Source organism: Sciurus carolinensis, chromosome 5 (genome assembly GCF_902686445.1).
Source record: "Sciurus carolinensis chromosome 5, mSciCar1.2, whole genome shotgun sequence".
Classification (NCBI taxonomy): domain Eukaryota; kingdom Metazoa; phylum Chordata; class Mammalia; order Rodentia; family Sciuridae; genus Sciurus; species Sciurus carolinensis.
The window spans coordinates 106,874,293-106,891,733 of record NC_062217.1 but is presented as its reverse complement, the minus strand read 5'-3'; the positions used below and the strand labels follow the sequence as shown (position 1 = coordinate 106,891,733).

The 17,441-nt window shown below is 32.2% G+C and overlaps 1 protein-coding gene across 1 annotated transcript in view; it reads left to right on the top strand.

Annotated features, from left to right (window-relative positions):
* Positions 1-17,441, top strand: part of Pcdh15 (protocadherin related 15) — a 942,952-nt gene that overhangs the window by 544,711 nt on the left and 380,800 nt on the right. Inside the window, 1 exon segment of the mRNA XM_047552806.1 lies at positions 7,274-7,386. Within this exon segment, the coding sequence (XP_047408762.1) occupies positions 7,274-7,386 (113 nt within the window).

Genomic DNA, 17,441 nt, shown 5'->3' with positions numbered 1-17,441 from the left:
GTTTTCTTGATAATCGCCATTATAACTGGGGTGAGATGGAATCTCAGGGTATTTTTGATTTGCATTTCTCTTATTACTAGAGATGTGGAATATTTTTTCATATATCTGTTGATTGCTTGTAGATCTTCTTCTGTGAAGTGTCTATTCATTTCCTTAGTCCATTTATTGATTGGATTATTTGTATTCTTGGTGTAGAGTTTTTTGAGTTCTTTATAGATTCTAGAAATTAGCACTCTATCTGAAGTATAAGTGGCAAAGATTTTCTCCCACTCTGTAGGCTCTCTCTTCACATTTCTGATAGTTTCCTTTGCTGAGAGAAATCTTTTAGGTTTGAATCTATCACAGTTGTTGATTCTTGCTTTTATTTCTTGTTCTATGGGAGTCCTGCTAAGGAAGTCTGATCCTAAGCCAACATGTTGAAGATTTGGACCTACTTTTTCTTCTATAAGATGCAGGGTCTCTGGTCTGATTCCGAGGTCCTTGATCATTTTATGTTGAGTTTTGTGCAGGGTGAGAGATAGGGGTTTAATTTCATTCTGTTGCATATGGATTTCCAGTTTTCCCAGCACCATTTGTTGAAGAGGCTATCTTTTCTCCATTGCATATTTTTGGCACCTTTGTCTAATATGAGAAAACTGTATTTATTTGGATTTGTGTCCATGTCCTCTATTCTGTACCATTGATCTACCTGTCTATTTTGGTACCAATACCTTGCCATTTTTGTTACTATTGCTTTGTAGTAGAGTTGAAGATCTGGTATTGCAATACCCCCTGCTTCGCTCTTTCTGCTAAGCACTGCTTTAGCTATTCTGGGTTTCTTATTCTTCCAGATGAATTTCATAATTGCTTGCTCTATTTCTGTAAGGTACATCATTGGGATTTTAATTGGAATTGCATTGAATCTGTATAGCACTTTTGGTAGTATGCCCATTTTGACAATATTAATTCTGCCTATCCAAGAACATGGGAGATCTTTCAATCTTCTAAAGTTTTCTTTAATTTCTAACTTTAGTGTTCTGTAGTTCTCACTGTAGAGGTCTTTCACCTCTTTTGTGAGATTGATTCCCAAGTATTTTATTTTTTTCGAAGCTATTGTGAATGGGGTAGTTTTCCTAAGTTCTCTTTGTGAAGATTCATCACTTGTATAAAAATCCATTGGATTTATGAACATTGATCTTGTAACCTGCTACTTTGCTGAATTCACTTATGAGTTCTAAAAGTTTTCTGGTGGAATTTCTGGGTTCCTCTAAATATATAATCATGTCATCAGTGAACAGGGATAGTTTGAGTTCTTCTTTTCCTATTCGTATCCCTTTAATTTCTTGGTTTGTGTAATTGCTCTGGCTAGAGTTTCAAGGACAATGTTGAATAGAAGTGGTGAAAGAGGGCATCCCTGTCTTGTTCCAGTTTTTAGGGGGAATACTTTCAGTTTTTCACCATTTAGAATGATACTGGCAATGCATGGGCTTAGCATAGATGGCCTTTACAATATTAAGGAATGTTCCCACTATCCCTATTTTTTTCTAGTATTTTGAGCATTAAGGGATGCTGTATTTTATCAAATGTTTTTTCTGCATCTATCACAATAATCATGTGATTCTTCACTTTAAGTCTATTGATATGGTGAATTACATTTATTGATGTCCATATGTTGAACCAACCTTGCATCTCTGGGATAAAACCCACTTGATCATGGTACACTATCTTTTTAATATATTTTTGTATGCAATTTGCTAAAATTTTGTTGAGAATTTTTGTGTGGATATTCATTAAGGATATTGGTCTGAAATTTCCTTTCCTTGATGTGTCTCTGTCTGGTTTAGGTATCAGGGTGATATTGGCTTCATAGAATGAGTTTGGGAGGTTTCCCTCCTCTTCTATTTCATGGAATACTTTGGGAAGTATTGGAATGAGCTCTTCTTTAAAGGTTTTATAGAACTCTGCTGAGAACCCATCTGGTCCCGGACTTTTCTTTGTCTGTATGCTTTTGATGACCTCTTCTATTTCATTGCTTGAAATTGATTTATTTAAATTGTGTATGTCCTCCTAGTTCAGTTTAGGTAATTCATATGTCTCTAGAAAATTGTTGATGTCTTCGAGGTTTTCTGTTTTGTTGGAATATAGATTTTCAAAATAGCTTCTATTTATGTTTTGTATTTCACTAGTGTATGGTGTGATGTTTCCTTGTTCATTCCGAATTTTAGTAATTTGAGTTTTCTCCCTCTTTCTCTTTGTTAGTGTGGCTAAGGGTTTATCAATTTTGTTTACTTTTTCAAAGAACCAACTATTTATTTTGTTAATTTTTCCGATTGTTTCTTTTGTTTCAATTTCGTTGATTTCGGCTCTGATTTTAACTATTTCCTGTCTTCTACTACTTTTGGTGTTGGTCTGCTCTTCTTTTTCTAGGGCTTTGAGCTGTAGTGTTAAGTCGTTTATTTGTTGATTTTTACTTCTTTTGTTGAATGCACCCCATGAAATAAATCTTCCTCTAAGTACTGCTTTCATAGTGTCCCAGAGATTTTGATATGATGTGTCTTTGTTCTTGTTCACATCTAAGATTTTTTAATTTCCCTCCTGATGTCTCCTTTTATCCATTTTCATCATATAATAGTGTATTATTTAATCTCCAGGTATTGGAGAAGTTTCTGTTTTTTATTCTGTCATTTATTTCTAATTTCATTCCATTATGATCTGATAGAATACAAGATAGTATCTCTGTCTTCTTGTATTTGCTAACAGTAGTTTTGTGGCATAAAATATGGTCTATTTTAGAGAAGGGTCCATGTGCTGCTGAGAAGAAAGTGTATTTGTTCTTTGTTGGATGGTATATTCTATATATGTCCATTAAGTCTAAATAGTTGATTGTGTTATTGAGATCTATGGTTTCTTTATTCAATTTTTGTTTGGGGTCCGCTGCTGGGTCCAGGGCTTGGGGTTGGCTTGTGTGGAAAAGCTCTCACTGGGCGGCCTGCTCCAAGAAACTGGCTGTGGATCAAGCCTTCCGCTGGAGTGAGCAGGGCTGCTTGGGGAAGTCTCTGGCTACCCTGTCCTGCTCTGAGAAGCTGCCTTGGGCCGGGGCCTGCTGTTGGGTCAGGGCTTGGGGTTGGTTCTGTGTGGGAAAGCTTTCACTGGTCGGGCCTCCTCCTAGTAGATGGCTGTGAATCGAGCCTGCCACTGGAGAAAGCAGGGCTGCTTGGGGAAGACTCTAGCTGCCCTGCCCTGCTTGGAGAAGCTGCCCCTGTCCGAGCCTGCGGCCTGGGCAGAGCTTCACCTAGTGGGAGATACTCACCCCATGGCTCTATGTTAGTCTGAGTCTCTCAATGCCTCCCCTTCTTGAATCCTGCATTCTGGAGTGACAGGAGATGCAGTTACCCTCTAGTCCACCATCTTGGATCCCCTTGAAAAGAGCTTTTTATTATAAAGATGCTATCATTTCAGGAAATTGAAGACATTTCTGAATATCCTCTTTTCACTTGATTTTACTAGTTTTTCACTCTATTATTTTTTTTTCTCAGTTCTTTTAGGAGTCAGGGTTTACATTGTTTTTCTTAAAAATACCTAAGCTGAGCAATTTTCTCATTTATTGGCAACTCTTCAACTTCCTAACATATATATCAAGATACAATTCATCTTGTATCATGCAAGTTTTAATATCTTTGGATACCATTGTAAATTGTATTTCATTTTACGTGGGGTATAGTGTGTTAATTTAATGCTTGCATACAAATCAAATTAAAATGGTGCTTCTCTTTCCTTAAATGTATATTTAAAAAATTGACTAATATTTGATCTATGTACATATTTTTGAGTTGCAATGTGATTTCAAACGTTTCAATATTTTATAATTCATGACAATCATTAATCAATAGATTATTTTTAAAAAGTGTTTCTTCTAATCATTTTTTGTATGTTCTTAAGCATATAGTTTTATTGATTTCTAATTGTATTTTGTACAGAAAATGTAGCTTGTGTGAAATATATTAAGTATTATGTTGGTTAACATCTTTTATGATCTAGTAACTGGGTCATTTTACTAAATGTGCATATGAGTACAAGAGTATGCCCCAAGTTATTTATAGCAAGTTCCTTGACCTCTGCTCTCTCCATAAGACATTTATTCTAAGGAATTGCTTTCCACTGGTTTTTCTTGCTTATAATTATAACTTTAGCTTGCCTGGTTTCATCTACCGTAAAGATTTTTACAGAAGACATAAGTTCAAAACATATTGCCCATTATCTGTGTTGTTTCTTCTAATGAATACATAAATAACTTTCTAACTTTGACTTAAATGATATCTATCTTTATGAAAATTGCATTAAATTTTAACAGCATCATCTTAATACACAATCTTCACTATTTCTTAATGTATATATTAATAATTTAAAAAATTCTCAAGATTCAAGAATCACCATTTATTTGGTAGGTAATCTTGAGAAAGCATTTTTTTCCACCTTTAAACCTAGATTTTTTGACAAACTCTTCAATGGTTAAAGAGGGAAAAACGTTATTTTAGGATAAGTTGTTAGTTTCTATAGGTTAAGGTAAACTATAAATCTTATTAAGTTATTTTAAAACATTTCTTCCAAATTTCCAAAAATTTATATAAATATTACCTAGAAAGTTTATTTTATTATCACTACTGTAACTTATTAATTTATTTATAAAATTAAAAATAGTGTAGCCTATGGTAATGACATAATCAAACAATACTAAATGACTTTAGGTAAAATATCTTCCTCCCATCTACTCTCACTTCCAGACTCAGTATCTTAATATATTCACATTATGCTACTTGCAATTTTTATGATTGTTAACATAATTAGAAATGTTATTTTTTCTTTGTCTTTGTCACTTCTCACCATATGACATTTATTAACAAGAAACAATATAGATGAGGAATTTAATTAGCACTTTTCCCTCCTTCCCTCTTGGCTTTGTTTGCTGTTATTTTGGGTTTTCCTATTGTTTATATAACTTTAAGTAAGACAATTAAAACTGCATTGCTCATTTCAACAACTGTAGATACTATTTGAAGAAGGTTTTAATTTACATGACTAATTACCTAAACTAAAACTCCTCATAGATTAGTAACTTGGCACTGCTACAGAAATAAGGAGAGTGAAGGTGGTCAGATGGGACACTTCAATATTGCAATTTTTTCACATCTAACATTCTACAGAAAAGCTCAGATTTTACTTTTTAAAATTATAAATAGGAAACTTAGGTTTTTCTAATAGTCAGAAACTATTCAGGAATCCTGGGTATATTTCTCTGAACATAGGAAGCAGAATAGGACTATAGAAAATACTCAGAATTGAAATACTTTCCCGGGGTCTGAGTAGTGCCACACTTTTGGAAAAGATGTCATATATTTAATTAACTGAACAAGGAATAAAGGAGTTTTAACTATATATTGACTTGACTGATAAAAGCACATTTCTTTAAGAAAGAACTAGGAACAGCTGGTTCATCCTGAACTCTTATGTTCAAACACATATATTTGGATGAGCCTTAGAATTTTTCAGTTTATGAATAAATACAGGTATTATATATAAAGTGAACAAACCATTGGGATGTTGGGATGTTGTGTGTGTGTGTGTGTGTGTGACATGCATAAAAGAAGAGGGAGATGAAAGAGAAAGACAGAAAGAGCGTGAGGGAAATGAAATGGGAATAAGTTTAGCGAGTGTTTTGTGTGTGTGAAAGAAGCAACAATAATTTAAATATAATGGAGTTATTTTTATATTAATATGATATTTTCATGTTTCTGAATTCACAGTTAAAGAAGAAAGTAGAATATTAGTTATGTTGCTCCAACCATTGTTTTCAGAAAAATATGGATAACATTTAGAGAGCCTGTTATTGAATTTAAATATCCCTAAGATTTTTGCAGTGTCTAAATTATTGATCAATAATTATCCTAAATTATGATCATCTTCATAAAAATAAATATTGCACATAATAGTTTAAAATCAGTACTCTTTCAGCATATCATCAATATGCATTTGTACTAAGAATTGAAACTATTGCTTTTGCATAGAGAATATGACATATTTCAATGTTCTGTCATTTTAGAAGAAATGATATGAAAGAACATTGAAGCATTTCCACAGAATGTGAAGTTGTCAGATACTCAGAGAGATTTCATTTCCCTTTAGATTTACCAGTTACATATTTGGGTCAACGGTTGCAAAAATTCAAAGTAGTGTTTCCTAATGTATGTTCTAAAGATATTAGTTCAAAAGATGTTAATGATTTTTCTAGAAATTGTGCAAACAATGCCATTTCTTTAGGGAATCATTACACAAATGAGCACACTTAAGTCTCTGAAAAGATCCACAATGCTTTAAATCAATGTTTCAACACTTTATTTATTATCATGATTCCCAAACTTATCTGTACACAAAATTTTCCATTTATTCAACATACATATTATTGTTCTTTCATTCTTCATTTTTTCTAGCATACAGATAATTCATATAGGAGTTAGTAAATCATGTGCCATTTACTTTCTTTTCAAAATAAAGTTTTATTGAAACATATTTATGCCCACTTGTGGCTGTTGTACTGTGATGGAGAAGTTGAGTGACTACAATATAAAACTTATGTCTGACAAAGTTTATACATATTTCTTATCTGGTCCTTCTCCATCAGGAAAAACATTTTCAAGCATTGATAGCTCAATAAAATACCACTGGGCATCAAATTAGGAAACAATAACTTAAAAATATGTATTATAATTTTTTGCAGATCATTATAAAATATTTATAACATAAAATGTACAACTAGTTTTAATAATCTGAAACTTGAATGATGTGGCTTTGATACCTATTGCATTAGTGCATCTTTTTGAAGTTTATCATATTAATTTAACTTATATAAAAAATGTAAAGGAATATTTAGGACAGAGAATATAAACATTTCAAATCTTTCCTAAATCAGAGAGAAAAACTTTGTATCAGAAACATTTTATAGCCTTCATTTTTAAAAATAAGTCCTCTAGGAAGTTTAAAATGTATTACTATCTTCTTTCCTCACTTTCCTGATATGAAATTCTATATAGATTATTATGACTTTTCATTTGTAACTTGCAGGTACCTTGCTCTCTCTTCAGTTTTAAAATTAACTATAGTAGGGTCTAAAATTACAAACCTTGAAGTTTTGAATTTATTGGATCAGATGCTGTGTAACTGTCTAGACTAAAATATCTCACTGTCAGTAATTTATGAAGTATTAGAATGCAATTGAACTAAATTCTGGATTTTTTTCCAGGAAGAACTGAACCCCACTGTTGTTACTCCACCGATCCAAGCCATTGATCGGGACCGGAACATTCAACCACCATCAGACAGGCCCGGCATCCTCTATTCCGTCCTTGTTGGTTTGTATCTGCTAATGTTTTATATTATCAGTTGTCACTCTAGAATCATGTTATAATTCTCTCAAATCAATGTAAACCCTTTTATCAACAAAGTTTTTCTTAGAATTGATTGTTGTGTATATATATAAAACTTTAGATGTCATAATATAAAGGTTTTTCTCCTTCATACTGAGTTTCAGCAAAAATGTATAGAACAATTGAAAACACTTTTACAAACAGTGAAGCCAGTCATTAATCTACATACTGGTAGTTTTCTCCAAAGCATCTCATTGTGTGTGTGTGGATAATACACACAATTCTGATATGACTGAATTAAATAATGACAATTTTTGAGACATATGGGAGAAGAAAAAAGATCATGAGTAGCCTAAGAGTTCACAATACATGAAATGATTCATAATTTTTCCCAGAAATATTCCACAAAAGGTGTTCTAATTCATATATATATATATGTATATTGCTAATTTTGCAAAAAGGGAAATGATAATTTGATTATGTTATTCTTAAACTGATTTTGAAAAACTATGGATGTCTCTGATTTACATAGTTTATAGGTTTTAGAGGGACATGCATCCCTTATAGCTCAGGAAGTATGTCTTTAAGAAAAATAGCTAAATCTTAGTAACAATCAAAATTGAGGCATTTTTCACTTACCGGAGTCTCACCTTTACAATGTAGCTCAGTGACAGTGTTGAAAAATTACAATCTTAATTCCCAGAGTAGTTTGGCAGACTTTGTAAGACACAGAATAAAGGCAAAGCACTTTCAAAGTCTCTTTCACCAAAAATCATTATTATCTAAATTTTCTGTTGATTCCCTGGAAGATTGTTTCAGATCACCCATGGCAAAATGCTTTCTCCAGAGGGGCATTTACCAAAAATCAAAGAAAAAAAATTTTTTTTTGCAGAAAACTGTTTTACGTTTGTGGCTGTCTAAAATAGATCCTAGTTAAGAGAAACAAGAGACCTAACAAACAGCTTTGAGGGAGAAGGTAGAGAATGGTGTCCATAGGAGATTTTAAAAAGATTCAACATATTTCTGGGAATTCAGAAGAATAATAGTAAGAATCATACTTATAAAACTTTTGGAAAGGCCCTAAGCTCTATTATCTCTGGCCAAACTTGAGACAACAAAAGTTGTATGTAAAGGTTAAAATGGGGTTTCATATGGTAAACTTGAGGACAAAAGATGTGATCCAATATGCACAAAGAGGTCTGGAGCAAGAATTAGGAAATTTAATTGTTCTGTTTGTTTAAAAAATATTATTTTTTGCAATAAAAATAATAATTATTGTATCAATAAACTAAGTACCAATCTCAATAGTCACATGTGACAAAGAATTCAGACTTTAGAATGTTAGTTTGAAACTATCAGAATACAAATAAGCACTACAATAAACTTACATTTTAACAAACTCTGTGGAGTAATAATCTGATTTCTAGAGTTGTCACAGAATACTGTTTGAAATTTCCAATTATAAACAAAATTATAAGACCAGAAAAACATAATACAGTGGCCAATACAGAGAAAAAATGATCAATGGAATATATTCTTGATGAAGTTCAGACATTGAATTCATTAGACAAAGATTTCAATTTCCTATTTTAAACACAAGAAAGATCTAAATAAAACCATGTACAAATAACCAAATAAAAGTATGAGGGCAAGGCCTTGTAAAACAGGGAATGTCAACAAAGAAATACAAATTATCAAAAGGAACTAAATAAAAATAAAAAGTATTTCAGAAATAAATATTTCACTAGAGATGCTGAATAGCAAATTAAAGCAGTAAGAAGAAACACCCAGAAAATGTGATGAGAGATCAACTGACATTATCAAATGTAAGGAGCAGAGAGAAAAAAGAATGAAGAAAAATGAAAGTAAATTCAGAAGTCTGTGGAACACCATTTGTTACAATGAATATGGAAAATAAGAATTCTGGAAAAAGCAGAGAGAAAGAATGTACAAATAAATAATGACTCAAAACTTCATGGATTAGGGATAATATTGATCTACACATCCTAGGAGCTTGATAAACTTAAATTAGGATATACTGAAAGGGATTTGTAACCAGTTACCTAGATACATCCTAATGAAAATGTCAAATCACACAAAGAGCATTTTTTAATTTTATTTATGAATTGAAGGCAGGACCTTATATATGCTAGGCAATTCTCTGCCACTGAGCTGCACCCCCAAGTCCAAAAGCAATCCTGAAAATAATAAAAAAAGGGCAACTTTTCATAGACTATTCATCCTCAATAAGATCAGCTTGGGTTTTCTCTTTAGAAGCCATGGATGCCAGACTGTACTACATTCAAAGTGCTGAAAGAAAAAAAAAAATAGTGTCAGCCAATAATTCTATACAGGGCAATTTAATTATTCAAAATTATTTTCATCAAGATGCTTTATAAACCTTCATTAACTATAAGTATTTTTTGGTATTAATTATCATGATCATGGTCTGCTATACAGAATAATAATATTGGAAAAATCAGGAGATACAGGTTTCAATGCTTATATCAAATTGAAGAAAGGAAGAAAATATTCAAAGATCCTTAATTTTTTCTGTTGTGTCTTTCAGATATCAAAATTACTAGAGAGAACCCAGAGTTTTCTTAGTTTGTTTTAACTTTACTTATTGAGTGAGTGTGTGTGTGTGTGTTTGTGTTTGTGCTTTCCCCTGGTTGTAGACAACATATAGGAACTCCTTCTCTGTATGCTGGTCATTCAGATGCTACATAACCTTGCACACAGTTCCTGAGATGTTGTTCCCTCATGCCTTTCCATATTCTAGAATGTTAACTAGTGGAGTAGAATAGCAAGAAATTAGAGATGATGTTGGCCATATGGACTTGCATGTAACAATAAATGAATACAAAAAGAAATGTGATTTAAGGCCTAGAGAAAAATAAGATTAAAAGTGTCGATATAGTTTTAGTCATCTGAAAAGTAGTATGTTAATTGAATATCAAAGAAATGGAATATTAGTACAAATAACTCCAAGATTTAGTAAGCTAAGGGTTATGTGGAGAAAACACAGAACTTTGAGGTATTTTGGAATATTAACATTTTAGATAAATTAAGTTTTGCCTCATTTTTTCAAATGAGATAAATTAAGTGAATATGAAGAGAACTTGTGTTAGATCTGCACTTTTGTTCTTGGAACATAATTTTATATGCTAATACCTTGGCTTCTACAAGGTACTCAGCATTCAGGAGCCACTAACATGTTTTCATATATCATATGGAGATGTTACATATTATAATTGTTTTTTTCCAGCAAAGGGATTGATGAGTGTAATCATTAGTAACGTTTGACTGAAACTAATTATAATTTCCTACATATGAACATATTTAAAATTTAGAAAATAATCATACATTTCTATATGTCCCCATAGCAACTGGTAGATAGTATTCTTATATTTCTGTTTGTATCACATTACTAGTTAAATATTATATATGAAGACTGACATTCTTAGAGGAGAAAGAAAGAACATTCAACACAGTATTGTTTAAATGCCCTTCTGCAATGTTTCATGCACATGCTCCCATACTTCAAACATTAAAATCTGTACTCTCTTGGATGTGGATTTTGTTGATTAAATAGGCAAGTGAACTTGATTTTGTCTTGACAGTAAAGTCAAATTTTGAAAGAACTTTAGTTTCTACCAGAATCCAAGGCAATGTTTAACATATAGCAGAAGCATGAATTTCTACAAGAGGGATTAAAATACTTTACTCCAGGAGCTTGCTATTACAGTGGTTCAGATACCATATTTATCTGCTGATTTTTTTTGCTCTAAGTGAAAATTATTGAAACAGGAACAAATAATTACTATTTCAGGTCATTAAACTCCACTTTATCTTTTAGTCAACTGTGTCTAGAGGGTCAGAAGAACTATGCCCATAAAGAATGGGTATGTGAGTCTCTTAGAAAATAATCTGTTAATATGTGATTTGCTTAAAAAATATTTTGGAACACAAAGAAAATTCAATAAAGGAAAAGTTAATCTTTGCAACCAATGATGTAGAACAACTGGGTAACCATATGTAACCCAACAAACCTTAACCCATACCTCAAACTATATATAAAAAGTAACTTGAATGACTTCCTATCCCGAAATGTAAGAGCTAAACAATAAAACTTCAAAACACAATATTGATAAGAATAGAAGTGATCTTAGGACTGGCAACAATTTCTTTAAATATTGCAAACATAAACAAATAAAAGAAAAATGAAAAATTTGACATCATCAAAATAAAAATTTATTTTTTCTTCAAAAGACATAGATGACTGATTGAAAAGACAACTGACAGAAAAAAATCCTATATTAGAAAACCATGAACCTAATGAAGGAATTCTACTGGGAATAGGTAAAGAAATAATTTAATCAGAATTAGATAATTCAATTATGAATTACACAAAAGATTTAACAAACTATCATAGAAAATAACAAACCACAAAGAAAAATGTAAAAAGTTAAATTCTTTTGCTTTTAAGAAAGGCTAAATAAGGCCAAAGTGAGTATCACTATACAACTACTGGAATGGTTAACACTTAAAAGTCTGACCATTTCAAATATTGATGAAGATGTGGAGATAGTAGAACTCTATTGTACTGCTGATGGGAAAGTAAAATATTTGAACACAAAGAGATCAAAAGAACATCTATCTATGTACTGTGGTTGTGTGGTGGAGATATATATATATATATATATATATATATATATATATATATTTATAGAACTGTACCACCTAGAAAAGTCAATAAAATATTTAAACACACACTTATCATATGACTTAGCCATTCCACTCCTAGATATTTACCCAAGACAAATAAAGTTATATACCCATTCAGAGATTTCTACAAGTGTATTCATAGTCAAATAATTTGTAACTGGACACAATGATCAAATCCTCATCAATATATAAATAGATAAATTTTGTAGATCTATATGATAGAATAATACTAAGATATAAAAATGAACTATTGATATGCAAAACAACAGGGATCACAAAATCCATGTAAAGGATGCCAGACCTTACCTCTCAAAAAAATAGTAAATACTTACAAATTATTCAATTTATATACATTTCTAGAAACATAAATTCATCTGTACTGGCAGAAAATGATCTGTAGTTGCATGAGGGTAGGGCATATGGATATGGAGAAGAGAGATAACAGGAGAAACCTTGGGCAAAGATAAATAGGCACCTTATCTTAATTGTGGTGATAGTTTTTGACCAGCACAAGATTAGACTTTTTAAATATTGAAGTTTATTGTATAACAATTACATCTCAAACCCACAGAAAACATATAATGTCCCAAATTATAAACTTTTCACTAAGAACATAGATTGATATTTTCATCAATTGAGCTCTGAGTGGAAATATTAAATTTTCTTTTATGGCAATAAAGATTTTGAAACCCATTCATTCTGTTGACTGTAATAGAGTTACAATCCTGAAATTTGCTATCCTATTTATCATTTTGAGGTTGGAAGATGCAGTTCTCAATTTTGCACCTAAATTTGTGCTATCACAGTCAAGTCTAAGGAACGACTTGAGGTGACCATAAAAATTTGTACACAAACAATAAGTGCTCTTAGTTCTCATTTTTAAAGTATGATTTCTAAAGAAGTATAGAGACTTAAATTGCATTAACCCTTAATCTTTGTCCAAGGAGACATGTTTTTTTCTTTTAATTTTATATATTTTGGGGGTGAGTACTAGGGATTGAACTCAGGGGCACTTGACCACTGAGCCACATCCTCATCCCTATTTTGTATTTCATTTAGAGACAGGGTCTCAATGAGTTGCTTAGCACCTCGCTTTTGCTGAGGTTGGCTTTGAACTGGAGATCCTCCTGTCTCAGCCTCCCAAGTCTCTGGGATTACATGTGTGCAGTACCACCCCCAGCCTATTTATACTTTTGCTAAGTTAATATTCTATAATGATGTCTTAAAATTAACCTTATATACACACACAGGACCAGTGTCAAATTCATTGGATTCAGACTATATGGTATAACAAGGAAACAGTTTAGACTCCAGAATAGATACCTTAAATTTGAATCCTGGCTCAGTCATTTACTAACTGTGACAATTGAGGACATTTTGCCTAAACTAAGTGTTAGTTTTTTCATAGATCAAATATTATCTTGTCTATAGGGCTGTTTTGACTCTTAAATGTGGTAGGACATTTATAAATTAAGAGACTACAATGTTTTCTCTACAGTAACTCCCGAGTTACTGCTAATAAGTGTTACTCACTGGGAGCTAAACACATTTTTCCCAGAGCAACTGCTGTTAAATTCAGTTAGGTGAGTGCTTTGGGCTCATATTCCTCTATGCCCTGCTGCATTTTGCTCTGATAAGAGCTGTGCTAAGACACAGTCAAAGTCAATGCTAAATTATATTGCCTTAAAAAAACTCTCATTAGGAATATGTTTAAAAAAAGAAAATATTAAAAGAAAATCACCATTTATACCTCTGTTTCCAGAAATATGATCACTTGGTGAAATTTTTGTTTTTATCTATATTCTTATCCATCTCTCTCCTCCTATCGTTTTGAAGAAAATCTCATATAACATTTCCACCCACAAATATTTACTATGTATGTCTATAAAATAAAGCCACTTAAAGCAGTGTTGCAGTATCATATTACATATAAAATATTGAACAACCTTTCTCTAATATCATATAAAATCCACTCAGTTGTTATTGTCATTTTCTCACAATGTTATATTTTTAATAGTTCCTTTTTTGTTTTGAACAGAATTTGGCAGGGAATTTGTATACTGTTTACACCTTGTGATTGGTATTTCTCTTATGTCACTTTAAAATCTATGTTGGTTCTCTTTCCAATAATTTTTTCCTTGTAATGTATTCGTTAGAAAAATCAAGTTATTTTATGGAATTTTTAACAGTCTGCATTGTGCTCTCCTTGATATAAATTGGCATATTGCTCCATCCCTTATATTTCCTGTAAACCACTAAAGGTTTCTTATTTATATTTTTTTATTTTTGTCTCTCTCAAAACTATTCCATAGATGGTGTGCAAGTCTTTTTGGTTTGACATTACAAAGCAGCATACCTCAAACAATGTAAAATTTTTTTCAGTTTTGGAGGCTTAGAAGCTCAAGGTCAAGGTGTCACCATGATTGGTTTCCGGTGAGGGTTATCCTTCTGATTTGTGGATGTCCACTTTCTTGCCATGTCATCAGTTGGCCTTTTCTTCTTTGTACCCTTACAGAGACAGATGGTGTGTGTGAGCGAGCTTCTGTACACACTCTGATGTGTCTTTCTGTCTTCCCCATCTCATAAGCCAGTGGATTTAGGACCCACTTGTATAACCTCATTTAACCTGAATCACCTCATTGAAAGGCTCCATCTTTACATACAGTTACACTGGGAGTAAGGTTTCAGCATATAAATTTGGAAGGTAAAAAAATCCAATCCCCAAAAAATGATATTGAAGTAATTTTCCTATCATCAGTCAAGAAATATCTAGTCCTATCATCTAGTCAAGAAATACCTGCAGCAACAGATAATGTTCAATGATGTAATCCATCGATTTATGAGGATCTGTGAAATCTTCATATGATTTTTATCATTTCTTTCATTATTAGCTGCAATAATTTCATAAAGAACAAATTCACCAATTATTTGTTTCTGAAGAGAGTCAATGATTTGTTTGCAAAAGCAGAAAGTGAATGTTTTCTTATTTTCTAGATTTCAAAATGTTTTCTAAGTGTCATCCATAGATGATCAATAAGGTATTCTTTTCAACATTATGAACTTACAAATTTAAATATTTGTTTCAAATCATTATGAATATTATCCTTATTGATGATCAATTTGTCCCATCCTTAGCCAGAGAAGACCCTTACCTATTGACTCTTGAAAATTTTTGACACAAGCCCAAGTATTCTTTGATATCTTTCTTGCTACCTGGTACAAGAAGGTGTTTCTCATTGATTTTGATTTGCTACCCTAGACATGGAATCAATGATCTTTTGCAAAATCCTTAATTACTTTTGGTAGTAAATAGTATTTCAAAACCACAAAGCACTAGGGCAGTTCATTGTTTCTAACTTGGCTATTGTTTTTAGTTTTCTGTTTTGGATTTCATACTATGGAATATGTATTAGATTTCTTAAGAATTAAAATGTGAATTAAACTTATTGCCAATTCAGTATATAAACTGTAGGCATTTTTATTTAATTCCTTTAATCACATTTTTAGATTTGTTAACACTTGGTTTCAATATTGAGAATGATAGAATTAAAATTCTTCATAATTACTCATTTAGTTTATAATAAAATACTCTCATAATCATCTTATCATAAGAAGATCAACACTACCATCAACAATATGATTAATGTAGACAGTAATTTTGTTTTTGTAATACCTCATTTTCTTAGGCTATTTTACACTGATGATGTGACAGCAAGTTACTGTCTTTTAAACTTATTTAGGATAGTGCTTTTCTGATTGTGCTATGCCACCAATTGAATACACATATTGATGTTTTAGTTTAATTTTTTAAATTTTGAGATGTTTTTAAATTTATTTTTTATGATAATATGTAACATTTACATGGCTCCAAATTTTTAAAAAATGGTTAATATAGTTAATGAAGTCTAGTTTCAATACCCATCCTTTATTCTTTCCTTCTTTCCCTCCCATATGTGAACAATTTATAGTTTTATGATTTATCTTTGAATTTTAAATTTACTACATATTTCTAAGTGTGTGTTCTCCTTTTTAAAAATTAGTATAATACAACCCTTTTTTCTCAAATTCCTTTTCCCCTTAACATATCCAGAGAAACAATAGGAGGTAAATATATTCACTATTCATTTTTACATTTGAATTCTCAATCATTAAAAGGTGTATTACCATTGATTCATCCATAGCACTACTGATGTAGTTTAGATGGTGTTTTAGTCAGCTGTTTCACTGATGTGACTAAAAGGATCTGACCAGCACAATTATAGAGGAGGAAAAGTTTATTTGAGGGCTCATGGTTTCAGAGGCCTTAGTCCACAGAAGGCTGGCTCCATTCCTCAGGGCTCCAGGTGAGGCTGAACATCATGATGGAGTGTGGTAGAGGAAAGCAGCTCACAACGTGGTGATCCAGAAGCAGAAAGAGAGACTCCACTCTCCAGATACAAAATATATACGCCCAAAGTCACACCCCACTCTCCTCCAGCCATATGCTACCACTTGACTTAATCCCACCAGGGATCAATTCACTGATTGGGTTAAGATTCTTAAAACCCAATCTTTTCTCCTCTGAACCTTCCTGCATTGTCATGTGAGCTTTTGGGGGACACCTCACATTCAAACCATAACAGATGGGTATTTTTTTTTTTTTTGGTCTGTTTGTGCATGAAGTAGAGGCATACCATTTGTGTAATCATACATTTACATAGGGTAATGATGTTTGATTTATTCTATTATTTCTCCTTCCGCCACCCCTCCTACCCCTCTTTTCCCTCTATACAATCCATCCTTCCTCCATTCTTGCCTCCTTCCCACCCCCCATTATGTATCATCATTCACTTATCAGTGAGATTATTTGTCCTTTGGTTTTTTGAGATTGGCTTATCTCAGCATGATATTCTCCAATTTCATCCATTTGCCTGCAAATCTCATAATTTTATTCTTCTTTATGGCCGAGTAGTATTCCATTGTGTGTGTATATATGTATATATATGTGTGTGCGTGTATATATATATATACCACAGTTTCTTTATCCATTTATCAATTGAAGTGCATCTATGTTGGTTCCACAATCTGGCTATTGTGAATTGAGCAGCTATGAACATTGATGTGGCTGCATCTCTGTAGTATGCTGAAGTATGCTGATTTTAAGTCCTTTGGGTATAGACCAAGTAGTGGGATAGCTGGGTCAAATGGTGGTTCCATTACAAGCTTTCTGAGGAAACTGCTTTCCAGAGTGGCTACACCAATTTGCAACCCCACCAGCAATGTATGAGTGTACCTTTTTCCCCACATCCTCACCAACACCTATTGTTGCTTGTATTC